General features: G+C 40.8%; 2 protein-coding genes across 11 annotated transcripts in view; one reads left to right on the top strand and one right to left on the bottom strand.

The window, feature by feature from the left end:
• Nucleotides 1–12,142, top strand: part of KLRG2 (killer cell lectin like receptor G2) — a 44,262-nt gene extending 32,120 nt beyond the window's left edge. Inside the window, exons 4-5 of the mRNA XM_060108946.1 lie at nucleotides 9,628–9,725; nucleotides 12,041–12,142. Of these exons, the coding sequence (XP_059964929.1) occupies nucleotides 9,628–9,684 (57 nt within the window). The 3' untranslated portion in view covers nucleotides 9,685–9,725; nucleotides 12,041–12,142. The remainder of the gene's footprint in view (nucleotides 1–9,627; nucleotides 9,726–12,040) is intronic.
• LUC7L2 (LUC7 like 2, pre-mRNA splicing factor) overlaps nucleotides 9,546–19,510 on the bottom strand; it is a 59,149-nt gene continuing 49,184 nt past the window's right edge. For all 10 annotated transcript variants that reach the window (XM_060108936.1, XM_060108938.1, XM_060108940.1 and 7 more), the window contains 3 exons: nucleotides 18,547–18,576; nucleotides 14,478–14,669; nucleotides 9,546–10,838 (listed from right to left, as the gene is read on the bottom strand). In XM_060108936.1, coding sequence (XP_059964919.1) covers nucleotides 10,661–10,838; nucleotides 14,478–14,669; nucleotides 18,547–18,576 — 400 coding nt within the window. In that variant the 3' untranslated portion in view covers nucleotides 9,546–10,660. The remainder of the gene's footprint in view (nucleotides 10,839–14,477; nucleotides 14,670–18,546; nucleotides 18,577–19,510) is intronic.

Here is a 19,510-nt window from a genome sequence, read left to right as displayed (position 1 = left end):
GGACCCTTAGGAAGACTTCATTATTGTGACCACCTGGAAGCAAAGCCCCTTCAAAATAGGAAAGGTTAATTCAGTTCCCCCTGCAGCCCTCTAGGCTATATTTTCCAAAATTGGGATACTTTCAGTTATGAATCCATGGAAAAGAAAGTGATGGTATTTTTTGGTAACACTGCATGGCCATAATATCCTTTAGTCTCCTGAGCAAAATGGCCTGTAAGTGGATCCTGAATTTACAATATAATTCTGCAACTAGATTCATTTTGTAAATGAGAAAAGACATGGGATGAAGTACCTTAGATACAATGATTGTATCAGAATAAACCTAGGCAGAGAAGATGTAAGGTTATGGTCCAACAGGAAGGGAAGGCAAGGAAACCTGTTTTGCTTAATCCTACTTAAAAGGAGGATGATTTGCCATTGACCCCTATATCATGGGGGCTGTTGCTCTTTCGTTTCCACTGTCTGAGCCACAGGCTCCAGCTTGGGCCCCAGTGGTCTCTGAGGGTCGAGAAATAGGAGTGATCTCCCCCTCCTCATACCTGCTGCTGGATTTGGCCAGGGAGCTACCCAAACTCAGGTGGGGCAATATCCATCAAGGCAAGTCCCCACTGGGGGTGTGAATGTGGAGACTGGGCAGCCGATGGGGTTGATCTGGGTGCACTCGCACTTTCAACTTCAGATTTCTTTAATTGTAAGAACACTATGCCAACTTACAGAGATGACCCAAAGAGAATGGAAATACCTTTTCTCATCAATTGTTTTTTTTTTTAAACTGCAAACCTGACCTGGGCAGATGTTCAGAATTTATTAAATACCCTTCTCACTTCAGAAAACATAGAATGGTGCTGCATAAAGCTTGGGAGGAGGCAGATGTGCTTCATGTAGACACCCCTGGCAGGCGGTAGGGGATGCTGGGAGCGTGGCTATATCAACAGGGGGTCCTAAGTGGGATGTGAATGTTGGGGACAGGCCAAACCTCGAGTATTATTGAGATTGTATTCTTGCGGGATTTCAAAGAGGGATGCCCAAAGAAGCTTTAATAAAGTACAGGAGGTAAAAGGGAACCCAAATGAGGCTCTTTCAGAATTTCTAGTATGGGTCTCTAAAGCTTAGAGGCATTATACAGATACAGACTCTGAGGCCCCAGAGAATTTAAATATGGTTAGTATGACTTTCATGGGTCAGGTGTCTCCCGCCCCCCGACGCCTCCCCTGCCCCGCCAATATACAGAAGAAACAGAAGGTGCTCTTGGAATGCCTAGTCTCCACCTGGTGAGATTGCCTTTAGTTTCTAATGATAGGATCCAGGCTCAGGAGAAAAGGGAACTAGAGAATGAAACAACAGGCCACTCTGCTGGCGGCTGCCTTACACAGAGAAGAGCCGCACCAAGTTGAGGACCCTACGAGGGTCTTGGCAAAAGGCCGGAGGCCCCGAGCTTCTACTCGAACTGGGTGATCAATAGTGGGGTTTCCACCACTGTGCATATTGCAAACAGGAGGGACCCTGGGAAAGAGACTGTGCCATCCTAAGGAAGACTCTGGAAGAAGGTAAACAAGTGGCACATAAGATGGCTGAGCTAACTGAGAATGATAGGGACCCAGGGGCTCCCCTAAACCCTGCCAAGTCCATCAATATCTCGCATACAGAACCCCACATGACTAGGACAGTAAGAAATCAAGTTTTGGACTTTCTGATCCATACGGGGGTCACTTGCTGTTTTATTATTATATTTGGCTGCATTGGGTCTTCATTGCTGTGCGTGGGCTTTCTCTAGATGTGGTGAGCCGTGGCTACTCTACGTTGCGGTGCGCGGGCTTATTGCGGTGGATTCTCTTGCTGCGGAGCACAGGCTCTTGGCACGTGGGCTTCAATAGTTGCAGCACAGGGGCTCAGTAGTTGCAGCACGCGGGCCCTAGAGCGCAGGCTCAGTAGTTGTGGCGCACAGCCTTAGTTGCTCCGCGGCATGTGGGATCTTCCCGGACCAGGGATCGAACCCATGTCCCCTGTATTGGCAGATGGATTCTTAACCACTGTGCCACCAGGGAAGTCCCCCACTTACTCTGATTTAAATATCCAGCTTTCTAAACTTTCTTTTGAGGCTGTGTTTGTAACTGAGGTGTCTGGAGAAAACTTGCAAAAGCCTGGTCTCCAGCTGCTAGACTGTCAGATGGGGAAGCATCATCTGGAGCAGCTTTCTATGTTGTTGTTGTTTTGGTCGCATGGTTTCTGGGATCTTAGTTCCCCAATCAGGGATTGAACCCTGGCCCTTGGCAGTGGAAGTGCCAAGGACCTAACCTCTGAACCACCAGGGAATTTCCTGAAGCAGCTTTTTATACGGGACTTACTAAATACCAGGGTTATCTTTGCACCTGGACAAATGGACATGAAAGTACCACCAAAGCAGGCTTGCGCGTTGCAGGCTTTGTTGCTCCAACCCCCAAAAGAACAGCCTGCAGCCATTCCCAAAGGGACAGTGCAGAAGGTGTTTTAAAACTTTGCCCACAATATTTGGAGAAATCCTGGCAAAAGATTTGAAGGAACTTCAAGTAAACGAGGGAGCCCTGCTCCAGTATGTGGATGATCTTTGATTGCTAATAAGACAAAGGACATCTCAGACCAAAATACAGTTTTGGCTATGAACTTGGTGGTCGAACGAGGCTATAAGGTGTCCAAGAAAAAGGCATAGACTTCTCAGCCCTCTATTAAACATTTGGGTTTTGAACTCTCACAGGGACAGAGAGCCTTGCTCCCTGATGGAAGGGAAGCTGCAGCCAGGGTTGCAGCTCCTACTACCAGGAGACAATTACAGGACTCAGGAAATGACTGGGTTCTGCTGCATGTGTATCCCCAACTTTGGACTTGTAGCAAAACCCCTTTAGGGAGCTCTTAAAGGAGGAGACAATGAACCTCTAGGCTGAAATCTTGAAAGGATAAACATCCAGACGGCCAGCTCAATCCTCAATGGCCTGGACCTTCTGAGGAACGTGGCGGGAAATAGAGACTGTGCTGCAGAAGGGAAACCGCACCCCAGATCATCATCCAAACATCAGCTGGTTCCACACTCCTGACACTGAGTTCTCCGAGTGAGCAAGTGAACCCCTAGCAGATCTTAAGTCGTGAGAAAGAAAATAAGGTGAACAAGACTGCTGCAGTGTTGGCTTTGGTTAAGTAAAATTCTTCAGAAGGCTAGTTACTTAAATAATGTGTTAGGTTACCAGAATGAATTCTTTTGTCTCCTCTGTCTTTCTGACCTCCCAGGCTTGGAAGGACAATTCAATGATTAGGGTTTCTCAGACTTTGGCAAAAGCAGGTAATCTCTCTACCTGTTGCATATGTCACCCAAAACCCTTCTCTGTATTTGATCATGCTGACCCCCTTGGTTATGCCTGTCATCAATTTTTCAACCACCCCTACCTTCAGTGATACTTAGGAGAAAAAGCCCTCAGATGTAACATCAGGTTAGGCTAAGCAGCAGAATTTCCCGTCCTCTGTTTTTTGACTTAGCTGAGATTTGGTCCTCTCCTCGTGTCCTCAGATAAAACCATCCTGGGTGTCTTCCCCCTTCAAGAGTCCACTTGGTCAGGATATTGCAGCAATCGTACTTACTTTTCCCAGCCCATGTCCCTTCCCTATTTAATATCTAAGTGTTTCAGAGAAACTGGCAACGATCGAGACACTCTAATAGGTAAAGGTGAGTCACAGATCCCTGGCTTGATGTGGGAAGTTTATCAATATGTCTGGCATTCTGTGTGCTCCCCACCCCTGCGAAGGTACATCTCTTTGGTTTTGATTACCAACCTCAGGCCTATGAATGCTGTGACAGCTGGCACATAGGTGCCCTTTGCTTATTGGGATCAAAATGTTAACTTGGTCAGGAACAAGAGAATATTTTCAAATGAGCACTAAAGGGTGTCATTACTCAAGTCCTTGTTAGGTCTACACGCCTTATCAGCAGGAAATATCCAGGGCGGGCATTGCCATTCTTCCCTCAAGATTGAGGAATGAGGGAGTTGCTGGGTGGTCCAGTGCTTAAGAAAACACGATTTCACTGCAGGGGGCGAGGGTTCCATCCCTGTTTGGGAAACTAAAATCCCACACACTCAGTGCAGCCAATAAAAATAGAACTTTAAAGTTTTTTAATGCTTTATTTTTTTTAAGTTATAAAAAAAGATGGAGGAATGATCATAAGATTTGGGGGACTGAAACGGTGCATGAGGATTAATCAAATCCACTTCACCTGTCTTCACTGATCAAGGTTGTTTACTACTTGCATGTCTCCAAAGAGGCCCGTAGCCTGAACAGTAAGATGTGTGCCTGAGTTGTTTCCCAGGAACTTGGACTCTCAACTGCATCTAGTGCAGCTGAGCCGGTTAAGGCTGGTTAGGACCACCCACCCTCCAGCTGAGCATGCGTGGGTGCCTGCTCGGTGACCTTCCAAAGTACAGAGGCTTATAGCTTAGTTACGCCTGCACAGAATGATTCCCGCACCTTCTCCCAATCACCTTTCCCCACACGCCACACACCTCACGCCACCCCGTTATTTTTTTTTTATTGAAGTATAGTTGATTTTACAATGTTGTGTTAATTACTGCGGGACAGCAGAGTGATTAAGTTATACATATATTTTTTATATTCTTTTCCATTATGGTTTATCATCCAATATTGAATATAGTCCTCTGTGATATAGAGTAGGACCTTGTTGTTTATTCATTCTCTGTATAAAAGCTTACGGGGAATTCCCTGGAGGTCCAGTGGTTGGGACACGGTGCTTCCACTGCAGGGGTCCTGGGTTCGATGCCTGGTCGGGGATCCAAGATCCCAAAAGCCATGTAGCACAACCAAAAAGAAAAACCAAACAGAAAGCTCACATCTCCGCAGCCCAACCTCCCGCTCAATCCCTCCCCCAACCCACTCCCCCTGGCAACCAGAAGTGTGTTCTATGTCCGTGCTTGTTTCATAAATGGGTTCATTTGTGTCACATTTTAGATTCCACACATATGGTATTTGTCTTTCTGTGACTTCTCTTAGTATGATAATCTCTAGTTGCATCCATGTTGCTGCAAATCGCATTATTTTATTCTTTTTTATGGCTGAGTAATATTCCATTGTATGTACATACCACATCTTTATCCATTCATGGACACTTAGGTTGTTTCCATGTCTTGGCTATTGTGAATAGTGCTGCTATGAACATAGAGGTGCATGTAGTTTTTGAATTAGTTTTGTCTGGATATATGCCCAGGAGTGGGATTGCTGGATCATATGGTAATTTTATTTTTAGTTTTCTAAGGAACCTCCGTACTGTTTTCCACAGTGGCTGCAACAGCTTACATTCCCACAACAGTGTAGGAGGCTATTCTTTTCTCCACACTTTTCTGCAGCAGTTGTTATTTGTAGACTTTTTAATGATGGCCATTTTGACTGGTGTGATGTGATACTTCATTATAGTTTTGATTTGCATTTCTCTAATAATTAGCAATGTTGAGAATCTTTTCATGTGCCTGTTGGCCATCCGTATGTCTCCTTTGGATAAATGTCTATTTAGGTCTTCTGCCCATTTTTCGACTGGGTTGTTTGCTGTTGAGTTGTATGACTTGTATAATTTGGAAATTAAACCCTTGTCGGTCACATTGTTTGCAAGTATTTTCTCCCATTCTGTAGGTTGTCTTTTCGTTTTGCTTATGGTTTCCTTTGCTGTGCAAGAGCTTGTAAGTTTCACTAGGTCCCATTTGTTTATTCTGGGGTTTATTGCTATTGCCTTGGGATACCTAAAAAAAGATATTGGTAGGGTTTATGTCCGAGAATATTTTGCCTATGTTCTCTTCTAGGAGTTTTATGGTATCGTGTCTTGTTTAAGTCATTAAGCCATTTTGAGTTTATTTTTGTGTAATGGTGAGAGGGTGTGTTCTAACCTCTTTGATTTACATGTGGCTGTCCAGTTTTCCTAACACCACTTGTTGAGGAGACTGTCTTTTTCCCATTGTATATTCTTGCCTCCTTTGATGAAGATTAATTGACCGTAGGTGTTTGGGTTTATTTCTGGGCTCTATTCTGTTCCATTGATCCATGTCTGCTCTTGTGCCAATACCACAGTTTTGATTACTGTAGCTTTGTAGTAGTGTCTAAAGTCTGGGAGGGTTATGCCTCCTGCTTTTTTTTCTTCAGGATTGCTTTGGCAATTCTTGGTCTTTTAATGGTTCCATATGAGTTTTAGGATTATTTGTTCTAGTTCTGTGAAAGATGTTATGGGTAATTTGATAGGGATAACATTAAGTCTGCAGAATGCTTTGGGTAGTATGGCCATTTTAACAATATTAATTTTTCCAATCCAAGAGCATGCCACCCTGCTTCTTTATTCATCATCCCATCACTACCCTGAGAGTCCCTTGCCTTCGGGGAGGCAGGCTTGAGATCGGTTCTCCCATCTCCTACCTCGGCTAACTTGCGAAGACATCCTCTCTTTGCCTCAAACCTTGGAATCTCAGCGTTTCAGTTCCCTGAATGTCAGGCAAGATGAACCTGGTTTGCTAAGTTTCTCTTCATCTGGATATCTGGCTCTGTGCTAACCTGAGAATGAAACTGTCACATGGAACTCAAATCATGTGAGCCAACAGACCCTTCCTTGTGTAAGGCTGTTTGAGTTGGATCTTCTGTTACAAGCACCCAACAGTATCCAGGTAAAGGAGTGCATTGTGTTTGGGACCCTAGGAGCCTCTCCCAAAGCATTATCTGCAGATTCTGGTGCTGGCACTTCCTATATGGCCTCACCTTGCTGGATCCTTGATTGAGAGCCCAGTTCTGTGCGTCTGAATGCCTTGCTTTCAGCCAGAACCCTGCCATGCTGGCATGTAGTTTGGTCTGACCCTAGGTTTGCTTGTAGACCCAAAACCTCTGACATCCTGGTTTCTGCTGGTACCTGGAGAACATGTAGGTACACCTCACAGTTTTGAAACATCTGCTGCCCCCAGTACCTCACAGAGCCCTGCTCACCTGTGGCCCCAGCACCACTCTACTGGTAGTCCCACGCCTAGCCCCCCCAGTCTGCCTCTGCCATCAAACCCCTGTTCTCAGCCCTCTCCTGCCTTTCCCAACTCTGCTGAAGGTGAGATTTTTTTTTCTTTTCAAATTGCAACAGGCAATGAAAAGAACAACTTAGTATTTATTGCATTATTTATACCCTGGGAAAATCTGAATACCAGTAGTCAAGGTATAATGAATAATGGATGTAAACAGCTTTTTTCCAGATAGGAAAAAGACAAGAAAATTTCCCCCAAAATATCAGTAGAGCATATTGTGCTGGATCAAGGTTCTGAAGATTCTCAGCTGCACCAGACCTAAACCTGAGAGATGCGAGGATGGTTTGGGGGTGGGGGAGGCATGCAGGAAGCTCAGGGCAGCAGCTAATTACCAACTGAGGGGTATGTTTCAATGGCTTAACAATCTGCATAGCTGTACCTGTTCTTAGTTGAGTATCTACCTTAAATGTGCATACTTTTATTAAGTTATGTAATATTTACTTGGATCTTTAATGTTAAACCCTGTAAGTACTTAAGATTTTAGACTATCTCCAACATTTGTTTATAAAAACTTACAATGATGGGCTGTTACCTAACACTACCCTTTTGAAAAGGTACCATACTGAATGACAAATTACATTTGCCACAATGAATGACAAATTACTACGTTGAATGACAGAACTGTAATGCATGCTGGGCTCTGGCTCAAAGGGCTGATGTTGAAAGCTGTTACGAAATTGTATATGAAAGTAGGCTCTTAAAATGGAACTTGGAGGGTAAAAATACCAGGAACTTGATAAACCAACCCTAAAACTAAGGTTTAACTTTTTATCAGAAAGGTAAGAAAGTCTTACTGGGAAAAAACAAGTCTCCTTACAAATGGAGGGTTTTTTCTTTTGAGTTGATACTGTTGATACAGCTCAGCAATGCAGCTTTGGGGAAAATGCTTGTTGACAGTAAAATGAGGGTCTTAAATAAAATTAAATCTTTTTGTTGTTGTTGTTTTTTAAATTTTTGGCTGTGTTGGGTCTTTGTTGCTGCGTGCAGCCTTCCTCTAGTTTTGGCGAGCGGGGGCTACTGTTCGTTGCAGTGCACAGGGTTCTCCTTGTGGTGGCTTCTCTTGTTGCGGTGCACAGGCTCTAAGCCTGTGGGCTTCAGTAGTTGTGGCAGGTGGGCTCAGTAGCTGTGGCGCACAGGCTCAGTAGTTGTGGCACACGGGCTTAGCTGCTCCTCGGCACGTGGGATCTTCCCGGACCAGGAATCAAACCTGTGTCCCCTGCACTGGCAGGCCAATTGTTATCCACTGCGCCACCGTAAGTCCCTAAAATGAGGGTCTTATTGAAGGAAAATACTTAGCATAACATCCCCCGAGGATCAAATGTTCTTGTAAATGTGACTAAACTTTCTCTAAAGATAACAAAAAAATACCAAATGGTGTATGAGAGACTTTAGGGTTATTCTAACTCAGAATGGTTACCCCAGCTCAAGGATGCTTATCAAAAATGTACATTTACTGTGAAGTCCAAATACTAGCGGTGGGACTTCCCTAGTGGCGCAGTGGTTAAGAATCCACCTGCCAGTGCAGGGGACACGGGTTGGAGCCCTGCTCCAGGAATGTCCCACATGCTGCAAAGCAAGTAAGCCCGTGCGCCACAACTCCTGAGCTCTAGAGCCCACGAGCCACAACTACTGAAGCCTGCATGCCTAGAGCCTGTGCTGTGCAACAAGAGAAGCCACTGCAATGAGAAGCCTGTGCAATGCAACGAAGACCCAATGCAGCCCAATAAATAAATAAAATAAATTAAAAACAAACACTAGCAGTATCTAAGCCACAGAATTGTTCTAAAAGGATCTTTTAAAATGGGGTTATTCAAGAACACGCAGGTGAGGTGATCCGCCATGGGGCCCAGCCCCTGGATGATGACGATGTCCTTCACGGGCTATTGCTGACCCGTTTGTTGGTGGCCACTTAGATATGTGGTGTTTAACTCCACATATATCACCATGACGGGTCAGGTTCCAGACAGCCTTCCTTGCACCTGCCAGCTTAACCTTTTGGACCTCACTCCACACCCTAAGGTACTAAGTCTAAAGTGCTTTTAAGGATTGAAGAGAACAGCACAGACCACCAGGAACAAAGTAGATAAACAATTTCTGAGCAACCAAAAATAAATGGGTACTGATGCAGCTGGGTCTCAGATAAAACTTTGTATGAACTGAATGCGTGGAACCAAATATGGCAGGAAAACCTCATTTAATGAGGCACAACTTGGTAAACTGGGAACTTGAGGTCTGTCCCCTTTAGATGTAAATCTGATGTCACTTAAAATGATTAGTTTCAGTTTCTGAGGCTTACATTCCTGTCACAACAAATTTGTTAAACATACGGAACTAAAGATAGAAATTTAACTATACTCACTCACAGACCCTTATTTCATTATATTCTTGTTTTTCCAGAATCGCAAGTTTTAACTACTGTTTAAACATGAGTGGGTATATAGCTTTTCAATGCAGAAATCGTTAGTCTCATTACACTGGTTACACCATGTTTTTATTTCAATTTGCTCAATGTGAAGAAAAACAAAACAAATAAACTCAATTTCTTCTGCAGGTCTGGTCCTTCTCTACAGCGGTTGTTACAGACAGTCCTGAAGTAGCTGGAATATAGCCAGCAAGGGCCCAGGTGGAGCAACAATTCATCTTGAATGTGTAAGTATATATTTATTTCCTTTGGTGCCTTGCACAGTAAGGCACTATTAGTAACAGAATAGAAATGGCCACAGCAAGTAGTTCTAGGGACAATTTACTAGACAAGTTACAGTTTAATGATGGTGGTGGTGATTTTCATTTTATTATTTTTTACAATAAGGGTGTAATCTTTATACTCCACACACACAAAATAAAACAAGAAGTGCTTATGAAAGAGTCCCTGCCCCCACCCCCCATCTCAAAACATCCTGAACGTAGCTATTCAATAGAACAGAAAAATCAAGACATGTTTGATTTCAAAATTTCAATAAAAAAGCAAAGCATGTAATGCAACAGCTGTTCAACTTCCCACTCTAAAATAGGCACCGTTAGACAAACAAAACTCCCAGTATTTTAAACTTCTCCAGCACACATTCCAGTATAAATGTTGTGAACTGTAATCAGCTAGTAATTAATAATGGGAATAGAACCTCAGAACAGAAGTTATATTGCTTCCCTGCACCCCTTTCTCTTACAATTAGAGGGTAGAGGTATCAGGGGATACAGAGTCAAAGGAAAAAGGATTAAAAAGAAATTCCCAAAGTTGCTGTTTTTTGGACGAGAAAGGAAGACAGCATTTTACAAATGTTCAAAAAATCCCAAGGCAAGTAACACAATTCATTCACTATCACTCCTACTAGAAAGAATAAAGACATCAGCATCTTATTATATAAAACTGTACTTTCAGAAGTGTATTACAAGTTCACCAGAAACTATGGATGTAGTTTTAGGCTTCATCAAAGAAAACAAGTTCAAATCAAGTTAGATGCTATACACCTAGCCTAGCTGGATCGGTGTCTGGAACTGCTCACTGTGTCACCCTGAACAGCTGTAAACTAAACAATAGTATGTAACTCCAGAGGAAGCTTAAGGATTGAGGATATGTACACAGCTAATTATATCTCCCCTGCTTCGCGCTCTTCAGAGCTCCTCCTGTCTTCTGATCTGCCATTAGCGCTCTCATAGGACCGCTTCTTATCTTTTCGATCTCTGTCACGAGGTGATCTGTCTCTTGAATTCCTGTCTCTGTCACGTGATGCTAAGTCTTGTTCTCTGAATCTCTCTTTTGAGGATCTGAAAAATATTAATTTGAGGAGCAAAATGTGTTGGGAAACCCAAAATCCAAATGAAAGAATCGGATAAATATTAAGGTACTGATTAGCTGAAGATATACAGAATGCATCCAAGAAAAGAGCACTACTGTATTTGATAAGGGTACTAAAACAAAGAGATGGGTGAAGACAAATAGCTAAGGGTCAAAAACCATAAGCCAAAATGATTTACAGGACATTCTCATTATCTTAGAGGCAACCCTAAAGCTTCTCCAGTTCATAGCAAACATATTTAATATAAAAATAATATATAGACAATACCTTAAAGATGTTATCCAGTATTTTAAGAATATATAATAGAATGCAGATGATTCCCAATCAGATGGAAATCAGTGGCTTAGGACAGGGGGTCAGGAACCCTTTTCTCTTTGCTGTCTGCCCAGAGGGATAAATATTTTAGGTGTTGCAGGTCATGTGAGTGTGGTATATACTCTTCCTTTTCTTTTTGTCAACCCCTTAACAATATAAAAACCATCATCCATAGCTCCCTGGCTGTATAAAAACAGGCTGTGGAGCCACATTTGGCCTGCAGGCAACAGTCTGCCAACACTCAGGTAAGAGAACTACTCAATGATATGGCTTTAAGCAACCATTTATTATTTTAAAACTCTGCTTTATTCCTGCTGAGTTAGCTCATTCAACCGACAGAAAAAAATCCGAAGACAGAGAAAGATGATCACACTGTAATAAATCTTGATTAACTGTAACTGTTTAATACCACCTTTCCATTCCCATACCCAAGTCAAGAAGAAAGGTAATAAGCTCATACCAGAGATTCAATCAAAAGGACACCCAAAGGACATTAGGGGATCAGAATTAATATGGAATCTTCAACACCTTCAACATCTAGAATAAATCAGTAACATATTACATTTATTTGGTTCTTCACAGGTGACACGGTACTTTTACATAATTCTCTCACTTAACCCACGTTCAGAATTAGGATCTGAGGTCTGATTAAGTAATACTTTCAACTTCTAAGGCAGGGGGAAAAGTACTACCCTACTACCCAGTTTTAGAAATACATTTAAAAAGGATTAAACTGAAAAGGTTGAAAGATTAATGTCAATTTCTGGCATTCTACTTAATTAAGGTTTTAATAAGCTTAATTTAAAAATAATGTGTTAATTCATACAGTGCACATTCCTATCCATGTCTTTGTAGGAATGGAATATGAAGAGAGACGATTGAGATGATGCCTAAGAATAAGGACACGCATTGCCGGTAAGTCCCAGAGAAATAATAACAAACTGTTAAGTATCAACTAGTATTTTGCCAGAGATTACAGTGTCCTTATTACAGAAGCAGTTTTCACTCAGTATTTCACTCAAACTACCAATAATCCTGATGAAGCAAGCACCCTTCTACTAAGTAGATAAGGAAAGACAGGAGGGGTAATTAGATAATTTGGCCAACGCCACTTTCATCCAAGTAGTCTGACTCTGAAGTCTGCACTGTATGTGTCTGAACACAGCAGGCAGCAGAAAAATGCAAACGGTCCTCATTTACCAAGGGTAACTGTTACCCGGAAAGGCCACAAGCAGAATCTACTTATATTGGAGACCAGTATCTCACAGTTGGAGCAGGAGAACGGCAAGTTATAAAGGACCTTTAACTGGGGCTTACCTTGAAATTTAAACATAACTACTATGTAGCAATAACTTGATATTCTCTTTTATACAGTAACTGTAGACTGTAGTAATTGTCTGCTAATTTTTGGCAAAAAAACAATATTGCTTTGAAAAAGTAATTTGAGTATCAAGATTAGAAGTGCTCTTGGGAACAGAAAGAATTTTACAAAAATAACCCTCTTTATTAACATCATGCTGAAAATACTAGATGAGGGGTGTCAGGTGGTATGGTGGAGAAATTTCCTATGTATCTTCATTAACAGAGGAAACATTAGGGACTAGGCCCCAGAAGAGGAGACTTCATGCCCATCTCTACCACCAAAAACGACATTTAAGAGTTCAGAGACATCAGAAAAAATGACAGGTAGCCAAGTTGACAAGAGAAATTATCTAGACCTACCAGCCAGCAAAATGATTCTTAAAATTTACAGTGCAGGTAAGATTCCTGAAGAATTGTTTTAAATGTATTTTTCTGGACACTGTACTGTGTGCCTAGTTTTAAGAATGAGATAAGTGGCCTAGAATCACACCATGCGGAGCTCTGCCCTCATAAATTCCCTGCTCATTCTCTGCATTTGCCTATAATACCCAGAATATTTTTCCTACCTGGTTTTACCAATCGGATTATACCCACTCTAGGTTTTAGGCTATTCCATGAAGCCATTTTTTATTACCCTGGTACTTCCCTCATCTAAGCTCCTGTATTATTTACTCTGATATCCAGTTTAGCACTTTGTTAGTGCTCATTATTGTCAAAGATGTTATTAGTCCTGTGTCCTAACTCACTTGAATAAAGCTGCTCAACTACATTATACTTATTTTTGTAATACAGTAGAAAGTATACAATTATTACTGATTTAAAGTCACCTGAAGAACTACATGGTTTTCTAAGAGAGTGGAACTTAAATGTTCTCACCAAGAACAATAAAAATATATGTGAGGTGACGGAGGTGTTAACTAACTAGACGGAAGGAATCCTTTCACAAGGTATGTGGAGAGCAAATGACCACAATGTGCACTTCACGTGTCTTACAACTTACTTTGTCAATTATGCCTCAGTAAAGCTGGGGGTGGGGGAGGGAACCTACTTGGAACAAGGCAAGAATATACGGAATAAATAAAAGAGCCTATTATATCCAACGCAGTTTGTGAGCAGTTTTGGGGAATGGCTAGCTGAGGGGGAAAAAAAATCTGCAGAAAGCTGCTAAAAATTTATCACGGACTTTATGTGGAGTAATCCATAGAAAACTTAAGAGTAACAGATACTAGGCACTCAAAAAATGTTTCTGTTCCATAGAAATGACCTGGCTTAAGGGCCATAATGGGACCTGAGAAGTTCGGGGAGCTTGGTCTATACAGACCATGAGTGCTTAAGGCTCCACCACATTCTAATCCTTTGTCCTGATTAGATATTCAAGTCCTTAAAACATACCTCACCCTGGGTCTGCTCTCCTTGCACGTTTTGAATTTTCATGCCAATGACGTCTAACTTCCTTTAAAATTCTGAACCTGCCCTGCCCAACTAACTGTATATAACAATGCATATCTATAGTGCAGAATAAACAAGAATATACTGAATGTGTCTGCTCTGAAAAAGTACACCAGCTCAAAGAAGTTTAGAAAACAGTAAGTCAGACAACTCTTAATGAAAGGACTTCTCAGAGTCCCTAATTCACCAATACATACTGGAAAAGCTCTAACAGTATTGGTACCTAAAATTATTTGCCCATAAAGTACTTTTTCCCAAGACACACTAAGCAGAGAAAAGCAATAACCTCTGCACATATTGGTTCCAATTTCTTACTCTTGCTCGCAAGTATATTCTTTCTGAACTACCCATATAATCAGGAAAAAAATGTTATACACTCACACACAAATGTGTACAAATTAGCAGATGCCAAGTTCAAACCACTAGTATTCCAAGTCTAAACCGTAAAGGTAGTTCCATATCCTCCTATGGACCTCAGTACCTCCTCCTGGATCGCTCTCTGCTCCTGTCTCTAGAACTGTGCCCACTTCTCTGGTGGCTGCGGCTGCGACTACGGCTGCTGGAGCGGGACCTGTGGCGATGGCGTTTCTCCCGGGATTTGGATCGAGTTCTCCTTTTCCGTTCCCGTGACATGGAGCGAGACCTATGTCTGCGATGCTCTCTGGACCTGGATCTACAAAAGATATTTAGTTTTTAGCTTTGTTGGCACTACATTTCTCATTTACTAAAGCCTCCTCTTTAAAAAGAAACTATCCCTCAGTAGCCTTACTTAATGCCAATACTATTTCAAATCAGCTAAATCTATGCTAAAATGAATTGCTGGTATATTAATAAGTACATACTAGAATTTTGAAATAAAAATTAAACATTAGTTCTCAGAGGTCAATCAGTGTTGTATAAATTTACATCAGGAATATTTTTTATGAAGGGAACAATCTGTAACACTACTACATGCCAGGGATTGTATTATCTAGATGCTTTACGGACAATTTCATTTAAACTTCTAAGATTTTTAGTACACTTTAGAAACAAAGTATGTACCTGATGAACATGGACAGAAAGGAGGAGACACATGAGAAAGAATATTGTTTAGGATAAAGTTACTAACTTGCTGAATTGGAAAGGTTATATGACCACTGAAATAAGTTTAAATGCCCACAATGCGCCTTGTCAGTGTAATCAAAACAGTTAAGACAGTTCTCTATTCAAGTATTACATAATTTACTTGGGAGAAAAAAATTAACATGCATAAATCATTTTAGAGAACTTTAACTGCAAAAAAAAAAAAAAAGTATTTACTTTTTTTTTGTAGGTGTACAGAGAAGGAAAAACACTTCTGTAGCCTCCACTGGGTCACAAAACTAACTTGTGTATTGTGTCTGCGGCCAGGATGGGGATGGCATATATAGAGGACGTAAAACATTTGAGGGAAAACAACGGGGAAGAAAGGTATGAATTTTGTTAACAGCCACTTTAAAAGTGATGGAAACATTCTAAACTGGATTGTGACAGCTGTACAAATTTACTGAAAATCATTAACCAAGCACACTTAAATGGGTAAACTTATGGTATGGTGTGTAAGTTAAACCTCAGTAAAGCTCTTTTAAAAATTAAGTCACTTTAAGGAATGAGGTAAAGAATGAGGTATTTAATCAAATTATGAGAAGAGTAAGTTCAAAAGCACATTATTCAGATGATGTAATTTACAAATTGAGTTTATTTTCAAATGATTATCTTGTTAACGTTTAAAACTATTCAGCTTATATCAACATTATATTCAAAGAAAGGACATATTGTGGACCTAGTATCAACCACAGCTGAATAGAGTACTTTCACAATTAAATATTTCTGAAAAGAAACAGAGGGAAAAGATAAAATTCATTCCATAAAAGTTTTTATCAAATGATATTTTCTTTTATCACTCACTTTGAGCTATTATAACAAATTATTTCTCCCAACGCATAATTTCATTTTACTAGATTAGACAATAATCGTCTAGTAAAACCATTTACTGGGTGTCTACTGCACTGCTCTAGGTACTGGGGAGACTGAGCAGCAAATAAAGTCCTTAACCTCAGGGAGCTTAAACTCCGGAAAGAGGCCTACACAGATACTCAGGCAGTAAATAAAGATAGGTCAGGGAATAAAGAAATGATATATTAAGAAGGGTAAAAATGCAGAACGAAACGAGGTGGTCATCTTTTGTACCAAATAGGCAGGAAAGGCTTTTCTTATAAAATCCCGTTTAAGCAGAGATGAAATGAAGTAAGGAAATCAGCTAATCAGCCAGCTCAGAGAAGACTGCTTCAGGTAGGGGGAACATGGGTGCAAAGGCCCTGAAGTGAGAGAAAGTTCAACATGTCAAAAGAATAGAAGAAACCCTTTTGGCTGCAATGAAATTAGCAAGGCAGAGTAATATTAAGAGTCTAACAAGCAGGATGACCAAGTACTTTGTCATTCAAACCAGGATGGTCTCAACATTAAATTATACAGAGGGAAAGGGGGAGCTATTAATAAATATGCTGAGACAAGAAATAAACTGTAACTACCCTAGGGCACACTGATCACTCTATAAAGCCATGGTGAGGATTTCAACTTCTCCTAGGAATGAAACAGAATTACCTTTAGAGGGTTTGAAGACAGGGCTGATAGGATCTATTTCACTTTTTAAACAATTCATTCTGGCCGACATGTAAAAAACAGACTGAGGCGAAGGAAAGTGGACAACAGAAACAGAAATTAAGAAATTGCTTAAGAGGCTATTGTAAATAGTGAGGTAAGAAGTGGCTTGGACTAGAGTAGTAGAAATTAAATTTCTGGCCTGAATATCTAAAGATGTTTTATGTACAAAGAGTTTAAATCTCTCTTCAACGAAGGGAGAAGCCTGCATTAACCAACCGGTAAAAAAAGAACAGTATCATCATTTAATATTTCTACTTCTCATCCTGGATTGAAACACTCAACAACAATACAAATTAGCTGACACAACTGGTCCTGTTTAATGCCTTAGTTTTTTTAGTGTTTTAAGCAGAAATACCACTGAAAGATGCTAGAAAGTAGTTAAGGGACATCTAATAGAAACAAGGTTTTTCTTTCATAACAAATGCTCTAGTTTACAGGGAAAAAGTTCTTGGGAAACAGTTACTCTTCAGTCAAGAATACTCAGAAGGTTTCAAAAAAGAAGATGTGATTTGAATAAGGAATGGTAGGATTTGAAAAAAATGAGAAAGGGCATTCTGCGTAGGCATGGACTCATGAGAAAGGGTCAGGGGACTTCCCTGGTGATGCAGTGGTTAAGAATCCGCCTGCCGGGCTTCCCTGGTGGCGCAGTGGTTGAGAGTCCGCCTGCCGATGCAGGGGACACGGGTTCGTGCCCCGGTCTGGGAAGATCCCACATGCCGCGGAGCGGCTGGGCCCGTGAGCCATGGCCGTTGAGCCTGCGCGTCCGGAGCCTGTGCTCCGCAACGGGAGAGGCCACAACAGTGAGAGGCCCACATACTGCAAAAAAAAAGAAAAAAAAAAAAAAAAAAAGAATCCGCCTGCCAATGCAGGGGACATGGGTTCGAGCCCTGGCCTGGGAAGATCCCACATGCTGCCGAGCAACTAAGCCCTGCGCCACAGCCACTGAGCCTGTGCCCAAGAGCCACAACTACTGAGCCTGCGTGCCACAACTACTGAAGCCCACACGCCTAGAGCCCGTGCTTGGCAACAAAGAGAAGCCACCGCGATGAGAAGCCCGCGCACCACAACGAAGAGTAGCCCGCACGCAGCAATGAAGACCCAAGCCAGCCAAAAATAAAATAAATTTATTTTTAAAAAAAGAAAGAAAGGCTCAGGACAGGAATGAGAGAACAGCAAGTGAAGAACTAAGAAGGATGAAGTGCACCGTGTTTCCTCACCTTAGAAAGAGAAAAATTGTCAGAAACTAGTAAAAACTGTATTAAAAAAAGAAGCTTCAAAAAGCCCACAAATATTAGTGCCAAAGGTCAAAACAAAGTGTTATCTTGTCCTCTTCCTAGTTAAAGGGGCATTTTAAAAATGCCCCTTTAAAGCTTTTTGGGATCACTGTACAAGGGGAGAAGTAATAAACTCAACTCAAAGTCTAGATTGGGTGCAAACTAAACATTTTCATTCCCCCCTTAATTAACTCACCATGGATTCCCTCATTCAAAATGCATCCAACTATTTATTTATATTTTGAACAGGTACAACCTCTCAAGGTGTTTCTTAGATATACCACCCAAATTGATTTTTAAAAATAAATCCCGTCACATGTTTACTCTGAGCTTCTAAAGATTTTAATAAAATAGTCTGAAATATTTTTAGCTTTCTCTATAACTCCAGGGCACTTTGTGATTTCACTCTGATAAAACTAAATTGTAGCTCATGAGTATCTTCTGACCAACTTCTCAAATGACACTGCTCAAATGTGAGGTACAAAAGAATTAAGAGTACTAATTAATTCTCATTCATTTTAAGAAAGATATTTAATCTATAAAAAACTACCTTTGGAAAACACAGCTTCACAACTTATCTTGTATAATACCTACCTTTTAGGATTCTTGCTATGTGATCGAGACCTAAAAAAAAAAAAATCTATTTTTAGAAAAGTAACTATAAAGAAGGAAGAAAAGGTACAATGTACTGTTAAAATTACATCCTCACTTCTAATTTTTATATTAATTTTATAAATATAAGGCTTGTATGTATGTACACAAATTTTTCCAAAAGGCACCACAAACTTTACAGACTTCCCCACTTTGGCATACTCCTTAACTAGGCTACCTGGCTCTAAAAAAAAGAATATGCTCCTAGAAGACTGAAACAACACAACTCACTAAATCTCCAAAAACCACCTCCCAACCTGGAAACAATTCTTTGTTATTTGTATCTGTCATTTCTTCTTTCCCTCACGGAACAGATTAAAATTTCTAATCTGTGAGATAATACTTTGTAATTATCACCTCATACTATAATCCCTAGAACACTGAATTCAATCGTACAATGTTTCTTAATATGACATACAATACTCATATAAAGTACTCTTCATATTTCCTAGCACACAATTAAAGCTCAACAGACAGTAATAGCTAATATTACGGTTACTGGGAAGTCACAGGGGGGTTTTGGTGGAGAATATATACCATGGTTGCAGCATGACTTCGGATTCAGCCTGATGTAAGTAAATCTTAACTGTTTCCATCACTCACTATCTGTGTGGCCTGGGCAGATTATGTATCTTCCCTCAGCTTAGTCTGTCATTTGCAAAAGAGGGATAGTAATAAAAATTTCACAGGGGGCTTTCAAGTATTCGATGAATATAGGTAAATTCTTAGTGCAGTGGCTGACACATAATAAGCATCAAGTGACAGTAATTTTTATCATTATCCTTTTAAATACCATAGTTGGAATCCCATTTTGTGTGTCATTTTGTACTTACTAGTAATTTCCTCATCTTCCATACTTAGGTCCTCAAGTTCACAGATAGTTAAAAAAAAAATTTTTTTAACATTT

This window comes from Mesoplodon densirostris, chromosome 9, assembly GCF_025265405.1.
Source record: "Mesoplodon densirostris isolate mMesDen1 chromosome 9, mMesDen1 primary haplotype, whole genome shotgun sequence".
Classification (NCBI taxonomy): domain Eukaryota; kingdom Metazoa; phylum Chordata; class Mammalia; order Artiodactyla; family Ziphiidae; genus Mesoplodon; species Mesoplodon densirostris.
This window is presented reverse-complemented; position numbering and strand designations above follow the sequence as displayed.